The sequence below is a fragment of the Phalaenopsis equestris genome, unplaced genomic scaffold (assembly GCF_001263595.1).
Source record: "Phalaenopsis equestris unplaced genomic scaffold, ASM126359v1 Scaffold000988, whole genome shotgun sequence".
Classification (NCBI taxonomy): Eukaryota; Viridiplantae; Streptophyta; class Magnoliopsida; order Asparagales; family Orchidaceae; genus Phalaenopsis; species Phalaenopsis equestris.
This window is the reverse complement of record NW_018165427.1, coordinates 37779-46360: the sequence shown is the minus strand read 5'-3', so window position 1 is coordinate 46360 and position 8582 is coordinate 37779. Positions and strand designations below refer to the sequence as shown.

The following is an 8582-nucleotide window of genomic DNA, read 5'->3' as shown; positions in this document are numbered from 1 at the left end:
ATATATATATATATATATATATAGTTTAAAAAAATGAAATATTTAATATTTTAAAATATTCTTATGAATTTTATTTTAGTAAAATGTAAGTGATTTATAGTTTTACAAATTACAATTAAAGCAATAACTCCCTAATAATTATATTTTAAAAGACAATAATAAAAAAAAATAATAAAGCAACATCCATATGATTCTTGCCCTTTAATCTCTATCAAAACCTTTAATCATAACTCATAATGCAAAATTCACTCATTTCCTTCGTTTCTCGTTTCTTACAGCATATTCCAATTTACATTAATTTCTTTTATGAATTTACAATAACACCCTTCCAAACCTTCCAAACTTGTTTCTCAAAGAAGGTTATTTCCGTAATTTCAAACTTTCTCGTACCCCTCACGTTTAAAAATTCAAAATTTCCCTCTCTCCTCCTCCTCTTCCTCGTTCAGCTCTCTCCCTTCTTCCTCCCTAAATTCCACTCCAATGTCGCCTTCCTCCAATCCCACCAGCCCCCATCACTCCATCAATGGCCGCCACCGCTAACGCCACCCTTTTCTCTTTCTCCAATTCGATAAACTGCCACTCATTTCCTACTTCATTCCACTCTTCTCCTGGAAGCGCAATCCATCTAAGGAAGCGCGCTCTGCAATTACGCCCACATGCTCTCTCCGCCAGAGAACCCTCCACCGATCTCTGCGTAGTCTTGGCCGGAGGTGGATCCGGTGGCCATATCTTCCCTGCTCTCGCCATCGCCGACGAGCTCCGCACCATCCGCCCTAATGCCCGCATTGTGTTCGTCGGCACTTCCACCGGCATGGAGGGCGATGTTGTTCCTTCCGCCGGATACGAGTTTGTTCCCGTTCCGAAGGTTCGCCTCGCCAGGCCTTTTCTCTCCCCTCTCAATCTCCTTCTTCCGATTCAACTCATCCGCTCCATCGCCGCTAGCGCCGCCATCCTCTCCCACCTCCGCCCTAAAGTCGTCATCGGCACCGGAGCCTACGTAGCCGCCCCGGTATGCTTCGCTGCCATCATATCCGGAATAATGCTCGTCATTCAGGAGCAGAATTGCTACCCTGGAATCACCAACCGTGCCCTAGCTCCCTATGCCGAGAAGATTTTCCTCGCGTTCAATGCTTGCATAAAGTATTTCCCCAGAGAGAAGTGTGTGGTTTGCGGAAACCCTCGTCGTCTCAGTGGTGGCTCCGGCGGAGGTGTGTCCAAGTCCGACGCTAGGGCTCATTTCTTTCCCGACTCCGGTGAGAGAGCCCTGGTGGTTCTCGTGCTCGGCGGTTCGATCGGAGCTAACGCCATGAATCGTGCCTTCTTGGAGGTTTGCTATGATATGCTTGCAAAGCATGAGAACAGATTCATTATTTGGCAGACGGGGGCGAAGTGGTTCCAGGAGGTCAGAAGTGTTGCTAAGGTCCATCCCAGATTGTTTCTTACACCGTAAGTCAGCAATTTGAAGCTCTTTTCATCTTCACTTTGTTATAGGCCTTATTTTGCTTCACTCAATTTTAATGTATTTACATATCTAATTTCTAAACTTTAATTTTTACATGAATTGCACCTTACCTATGCACGAAAGTGTGTACTTCACCTTTTAAAAATTAAAATGTGTTATTTTTTGTGTGATATCAAGGATTTGGGTGGTACAATTGTAAAAAAGCAAAGTTTAAATGTAGCAATTGGGTGGCATCTATGTAAATGCCCCATAATTAGAAGATTTACATACGGACCACTTAATTCTTATGTATTTACATATCTAACATCTAAACTTCAATACATCACACCTTACTCATGCATGAATAAGTGTATTTCACTTTTTAAATGTTATTTAAATGTTAAAAGGTTTTTTTTTTTTTTTTTTTTTTTTTTTTTTTGTGATATGGAAGATTTGGGTGGTATAACTGTAAAATTTAAAGTATAAGTGTTAGATATGTAAATACAGAAGAATTGGGTGATATCTGTTTAAATTTACCTGCCCTTTTAGATCATTATTGTATCTTTATATGACAAATTAGGATCAATTATTAAACATGCAAAGTTATCATCACTTGGGAAAATCTAGTGGAGAAATTTTGAGGGCTCGGACTGATTTTGCCTTATATTAGATGCCTATACACACGGCAAAGGTTCTATTGGGTATTTCTAAAATTTTCTTTTGCAAGGTTTCTATGCTTTAGGGTTTCTAAACATTTTCTATATTATGAAGGTTCTTAGATGAAATGGAGTTAGCTTATGGTGCTGCTGATCTTGTTGTTTCTCGAGCTGGAGCAATGACTTGTACAGAGATTCTTACTGCTGGAAAGCCTTCAATTCTGGTAAATTTACAATGCTGTTACATTCCACTATATTGAACTTTTAATTGTATGAATATATTACAATTGAATATATTTGCAAATATTTTTTTTTCTTGAGCTTTTTTATAATTTTGCTCACTCTCCCTGATATTCTTTTTTGCACATGAAGCTCATCTAAGGACAAAAAGGTTCTATGTGGCTGGTTCTAAGAGATGTCAAGTGCCTATCAGCATGAAATTCATCTAATTTATGTTAATTGATAAAGATTCGAGATATGGAGGCCTTAATTGTTCTATAAGACAAGATTTTATCCTCCCACAGAGAAAAGCATGCCTTTTGGGCCTATGTTGTCTGATACCTTGCCAATACTAAATGCAGTATAGGAGCATTTCAATATCTGAGTCGGAATTTGAAAAATGGACGAAGGAGAGCGTTAGATTTATAAATAGCAATGTTTAGAGTGCTTTTTTTTGAACTATGCACTCACTTTTCCTTTTCATTAGTGTAGATACCATCACCAACTGCTACAGATGATCACCAAACAAAGAATGCATATGCCATGGCAGATCTAGCAGGGGCACATGTCTTAACAGAGGAAGAACTTGATTCATGTAGTCTTCAAACAGCCATAAATAATGTGTTAGGTATGTTCAGTTTCTGTACAAAACTTATTGGTTTTGATGCTTCTGTGGGCGGACAACTAGGTCGATTAACCTTAATTTAAAAGGAACTCTTAGCTGACCTGCCGACTTATTGTAGATAATAGATACTTAAATTGCATAACATTCCAATTTATTAATTTCAGCTCATGTTTTTTTTTTTTTTTCAAAATTGCTGAAAATTTATCTTAAAACAAGTTAACATTTTTTATGTAATTATAAAAGTCTGTTTTTGCAAAATTGCTGAAAAGTTATATTAAAACAAGTTGACATTTTTGACCAAATTAGTCCTACAGTTTTAAACTGCTCCACTTTAGTCGTAGGTTTTTAAAAATTGTTCGATATTAGTCCCTATGTTGAATTTCATGATCAGAGGGTATTGTAAGAATAAGAATTTTAAATGAAATTTTATTTATATTATTACTCTTTTTTCATATGACAACAGGGATCCGAATGTTTTGAAAGTAGAAAGAGGCTCTCACAGTTAGATTAGCCAAAAATAATCTGTAATTCACTGATTCCTTTCTCCTTCTCAATCAAATGCACACATTCTTAATGTTTCAGGTGATAATAAGCTGATGGAAGAAATGTCTGAGAAGGCAAGAAGAGCTGCTCGACCCAATGCTGCTTCTCATATAGCTGAGTCTATTCTCTCTATTATAAAGTAATCTCTCGCAAAGGTACAAATTCATTCCTGATTCAAACTCCCTCTCTTTCTTTTTCATTTCAGTCTCTTTCTTGTTACTCATTTAGAAAGCTGCCCCAATATTTTGGAGAAAATTTTAGCCGTATTTCATAACAACAAAGTTTGTAATGATCAGGTGTTTAAAGTAAGATGTAGGTACATATCGCTTAATTCCTATGTATTTATATGTCAACACCTAAATTTTTAAGTTTTACATATATGCCGTTTTACTAATGCATCAAAATGTGTATTTCACTTTTTAGAAGCTAAAAAGTAGTGGTTATTTTGATGCGAAATGGAAGATTTGGGTGGTATTATTATAAAAAACAAAGGTCAGGTGTTAGATATGTAAATTACAAAGGAAATGGTATCCTTAACCAGAAAATTAGCCAAAGAGAAGTTCTTCATGTCAATTTATATTTTTTAGGCCTTCTCTATAATTAATCATACAAAGTTCGAAATGTCTTATTAAATACTATTTAATTTGTGTATATTTACATATCTTACAGCACACTGGTTTTGGAAATCAGGTTACATGCTTTGCTTACCTTGGTCATCAAGTCCCGAGCTGGGGTTTTTTGCAGATTGGCACATTCTGTAGGTTAAAAGGCTATACTATATAAAGAAGAAATATTTAATCATACATTTTCATTTGTATATTGGGTGTAAGTACTTATAAAATTTGAAAATAATTGGTAAAATGTCATTAAATTGCCTTTTATAGTTATCATTCAAATAACATTGAACTCTTCTATATCATCTTCTTTACTCATCCAGTCCTACTTTAGATGTGTGCGGGGACATGCTTAATCATCATGAACATGCAAGATATCATTGATGTTTGGTGTATTTAATTTGAAGCCATTCCGAAGTCTATATTTTAATCACAATAATATTGCAATTATAATAAGCGAATAATCATCCAATGGATTAACATATACTGTTCAAAATATTAAAAAAAAAAAAACTTAAGTTAAATGCATCCCAGAACCAAAAAGTTCATGATTTACACATTTATAAAAAAAATAGCATAATTTACACCCTGCACAATATATTTTACAGCAGTACCCAGGAACCAAATGTGAATATGTGCAATGCAGGTTTTGTGAAGTTTCTTCTCCCTTTCATGCAAATTAATTAATTCACAAGGTTTATTCCATCAGAAACCCATCCTTTGAAATCTTCAGAAACTCAGATAGACTGATGCCTGGAAGAGCTTCTTTTTTGGAGCTTCTTTTCTTTCTAATTTGCGTCACCTTCAACCTGTTGGAGTTTTCTGCTGCAGCTGTTGCGGATATCAGGTCATAATACTGCAATGAACAAAAAAGAAAAATCAGAAATTACAATTTTAACCAAAAATAATAGATTACACATAGAATGTTGTTGAGGCATTATACATGCATAGCACATGATTCTTATGTGTTTACCATTCACATATCTCGCTCTTAAACCTTCAAATTTACACACTCAAACCATCAATATCACATAGCATTATTTGCATTATTTTCGGTTTTTGAAAGTGTAATACTCATTTTCTTGCATCGGTTTAAAGCACAAAAGTGTTGTCTGTAAATATGAAAGTTTTAAGTGTGAGACATGTAAATCCATAAGAATTGTGTGCTACAAACCTAAAAGAGACAATCAATCTTTCAATTTTCTACTGAAAAAAACATAATTTACATAAATAACACTCAACTTCTATGCATTTACATATCTAACACCAAAAATTCAATTTTTACATACCTATGCATGAAAAAGTGAATCACTTTTTAAAAGTTAAAATAGTGGTATTTTTGATGTAATATGAAATATTTGGGTGGTATCAACCTAAAAAGATTAGGTGTTAGAAATGTAAATGCAAAGGAATTGGGTTGTATGTATGTAAATGCCCCCGTATAAGTAAATGAATAAGTCTTGAAGCCTGACATCTATTCAGATAGAAAAAAATGTCATGCCATCCTCACCAAATTGTACTCAGGAAGATTTTTATACAAATTAAACTTTTATAATTTAATCATATATATTGCACTAATTTCAAAGCAAATCTGGCGGTTATAAATAAAATCTAGCTCCCAAAATTCTTCACCTCTTAAAATTACCATAATTAACAGACCGCACAATGTAACACACCAACTCCATTTCTGAGTATAGTTATATATTGATTTCTACATTGTTATGGACACGTGTAAGCAAATCAGATGCTGTGTATCGGAAATTCCTATATGAAGTTTGTATAGGATTTTTTTTTTCCTGAAAAATATTTACCTCGCATACACCATGCAGCAATAATCTGTGAAAAGGGTTCTGAACATGCAGCTTAAGAACATCTTCATCATTCCCATCCTTAATGAAAGCTTGTATTTGCTCCTGAAACAAAATAGAGTTTTGAATGCAACCAGAAACAAGTTAAAAATGATATTTTGAACCCAAAAAAAAAAAAGAGGATTTACTAATATACCCCCCAAAACTTTCTTTTTTACAGAAAAAAACATTTAGTATTTTGAACTTGTGTATTTATGTGTAATAATTGAAAAAAAAAACTTGATGAAGGTGTAAAATATGGATTGAGGTTTTGTTGTGCTTTTCAAGACTTAGGCAATATCAGTTGGGTGTTAGTTATATAAATAGGAGAGATATGGACATTATAAATGTAATTATGCAAAAAAGCAAGGAATTGAACCCAAAACTTACATAAAAGAAGAAAAAAAAATATAGAGATGACTTTGCAATCATTCTTGCTCACTTTCCTTAGAAGAAAGGCCAATGGTTCAAAACAACCTCTTAAATTCCATGAATTTTGTTGATGTATGGTATAGAGCAACTCTTAGATGAAAACCAAATATAACTAAAAACAACAAGAAGTAGATGCAAAAAAGCAAATGATGAAGGAGCATGTTTTAGAATGAACACCATACCTCATAATTCTCGACCAATTCTGATAGCAATTTGTGCCGAAATGCCTCCCGAGATCGACAATCGACTCGGTGCCATGCATTTAAAACCACCAACTTATCTTTCTCAACACTCTCTTTTATGCTTGAAGGAGCCTTCTCAAGTGCTCCTATCAACCTTGCCTTGTTTGAAGAAAAGGTAATAGGTTATGGAATGTTAAGAAATATAGAACCAGCTCCATACGAATAAAAAGCAATCAAATATTAAAATGCATAAATGTACATGTATAGTATCCATATACATATATATATTAAGGTGTGTATATTAAATTCAACAAACATCCATACTATTTATGATCAAAATTGATATTAAATCATAGTAATCACCTCGGAAAAAAACTCAATTAAGCTTTCTAGCTAGTTTAAACTCTCCTATGACTTCTTAATCAGTAATAACAAAGTCTAGTAACCTTATATTTGACTCAACCAAGAAAAGCAAAGGATTATAATGCAATAAGAGTGAAGTGTAAAGATAATCAAAATAATATATATATGGGAACAGAAATGGAGACCTCTTTATCCATATCAATGCTCCTGAATGCATCCCATTCTGCAACATTTGTCATGCAAAATGCTGATAGAGGAGTACTTTCACCTGTACAAGTCAGTATGGAAGCACATATCAAACATACAGAAAATATCCAAAACTAATAAAGATTGCAACAAGAAATTGAAGTCTTGGTTTCCATAACACAAATTTGGTCCAATTTTTATTTCATTTATAAAAATACAAAAAGTTGAAACAATTTTATCTATTTAACTGCCAATTCTGTAATTGCATGATGGGCAGTGGCTGCAAAACAGAAGGTCTGAAAAGAAATTGTTTTGAGGCCCCTAAGCTTTGGTTTAAAAGATTTCTGTGTCATAAATCGATCCTATAATTTAAGAAACTTGTCTAGAATCGAACTTTTGCTGTGTCATAAATTTCCAATTGGATGGCTATAATATTATCTCAATGTATTTACCTAACACCTAAATATTCATAACCACATGCATATCACTCAAATCTTTAACATCGCATCAAAAATACCACAATCACTACCTGTTTAAATATGAAATACACATCTTCATGCATAGGTTTGTGACAACAAGCTGTTAAGAGTGTAAAATATCAAACTTTGAGTGTTCGATATATAAAAACATAGGAATTGTATGCCATGCATGTAAATTTCCCAAAAAAACTATTGAATAATGCAGGGCATACAAGAAAAAACAATGCAATTGATGCTAGATGAAGTTATATATACTAAAATCATGTTATAGAGTGAATCCTCATAAGAATTAGTTACTACCATAGAACAAATATATACAGAAATGATTGTTATCAAACAAATATGTGAACTACTTAAAGTTTCTGAGTAATACTGTAGATATTTACCCCAAGGAGGTGGAGCAAATAAGCCTCTTATTTCTTCAACTCTAAGGCGTGGAACCAGCTCTATCAGTAACCGATCATTCATCCACCTACGCGATCTTCTATTACTAACCTGAACATCATACAACCATTTACTATATAAATCATCAAAACCTAAACTTTTCAGTGAAAACAAAAAATAGAAAAAAGGAAGTAAAAATTCAAAGAAATTCAAAAGAAATCACCTTGCCAGCCAATTTCTCCAAAGCTTCAATCTTTCTCTCAATCAGCTGCCCGCGAGATTTCAAACCCTCACCTGAAAGGGAAGAGATCAGAACGCTCAATACCAATAAAGTCAAAAGAGTCAACCCAGATCCAAAAAACCATCTTTTTTTTTGTAATCTTATTACAGAACTGGGAAAATATGATGATAATAAGAAAAAAGGAGGAGTTTTGCAGAAAAGATCAGCCTGAAGGGAAGTCAAAGATGGAGAAATGGAGGAGATTTTCCTCTATCTTCAGAATATCGGCGTTCGCCATTGTTATCAAAACCAAAGAAACTGCAAGCTGAGAGATCTACAGTGTTTTATGCAGAGCAGAGATTTCTTAGAGCTCGGATTAGAGAGAAGAGCG

General features: G+C 33.9%; 2 protein-coding genes across 5 annotated transcripts; one reads left to right on the top strand and one right to left on the bottom strand.

Moving 5' to 3' along the window:
* The first annotated feature begins 424 nt into the window (after positions 1 to 424).
* Positions 425 to 4450, top strand: LOC110032628 (UDP-N-acetylglucosamine--N-acetylmuramyl-(pentapeptide) pyrophosphoryl-undecaprenol N-acetylglucosamine transferase-like). Of its 4 annotated transcripts, none has more exons than XM_020736310.1 (5): positions 425 to 1446; positions 2213 to 2321; positions 2809 to 2944; positions 3524 to 3639; positions 4175 to 4450. In XM_020736310.1, exons 1-4 carry the CDS (start codon positions 524 to 526, stop codon positions 3625 to 3627), a joined length of 1272 nt encoding a protein of 423 aa, XP_020591969.1. In that variant the 5' UTR covers positions 425 to 523; the 3' UTR covers positions 3628 to 3639; positions 4175 to 4450. The 4 variants fall into 4 exon arrangements, with proteins under 4 accessions (XP_020591969.1, XP_020591968.1, XP_020591967.1 ...); XM_020736309.1 differs by having other exon boundaries at positions 4154 to 4450; XM_020736308.1 differs by lacking the exon at positions 4175 to 4450 and having other exon boundaries at positions 3524 to 3739.
* Positions 4451 to 4613: 163 nt separating this feature from the next.
* On the bottom strand, positions 4614 to 8576 carry LOC110032630 (R3H domain-containing protein 4-like). The gene is made up of 7 exons (XM_020736313.1): positions 8420 to 8576; positions 8195 to 8265; positions 7974 to 8082; positions 7108 to 7190; positions 6560 to 6718; positions 5910 to 6011; positions 4614 to 4954 (listed from the first exon to the last, which is right to left on the bottom strand). Exons 1-7 carry the CDS (start codon positions 8487 to 8489, stop codon positions 4796 to 4798), a joined length of 753 nt encoding a protein of 250 aa, XP_020591972.1. The 5' UTR covers positions 8490 to 8576; the 3' UTR covers positions 4614 to 4795.
* Between the last annotated feature and the right edge of the window lie 6 nt (positions 8577 to 8582).

What these genes read in the sequence shown, in the direction of transcription:
- LOC110032628 (XM_020736310.1), top strand. Translation starts at nt 524, where the DNA reads ATGGCCGCCACCGCTAACGCCACCCTTTTCTCTTTCTCCAATTCGATA. An exon ending in CTGGAAAGCCTTCAATTCTG is followed by an intron (nt 2,322 to 2,808) that starts GTAAATTTACAA and finishes TCATTAGTGTAG; the next exon opens with ATACCATCACCAACTGCTAC. An exon ending in AGCCATAAATAATGTGTTAG is followed by an intron (nt 2,945 to 3,523) that starts GTATGTTCAGTT and finishes TTAATGTTTCAG; the next exon opens with GTGATAATAAGCTGATGGAA.
- LOC110032630 (XM_020736313.1), bottom strand. Translation starts at nt 8,489, where the DNA reads ATGGCGAACGCCGATATTCTGAAGATAGAGGAAAATCTCCTCCATTTC. An exon ending in CATCTTTGACTTCCCTTCAG is followed by an intron (nt 8,266 to 8,419) that starts GCTGATCTTTTC and finishes CTTCCCTTTCAG; the next exon opens with GTGAGGGTTTGAAATCTCGC. An exon ending in AATTGGTCGAGAATTATGAG is followed by an intron (nt 6,012 to 6,559) that starts GTATGGTGTTCA and finishes ATTTTGTTTCAG; the next exon opens with GAGCAAATACAAGCTTTCAT.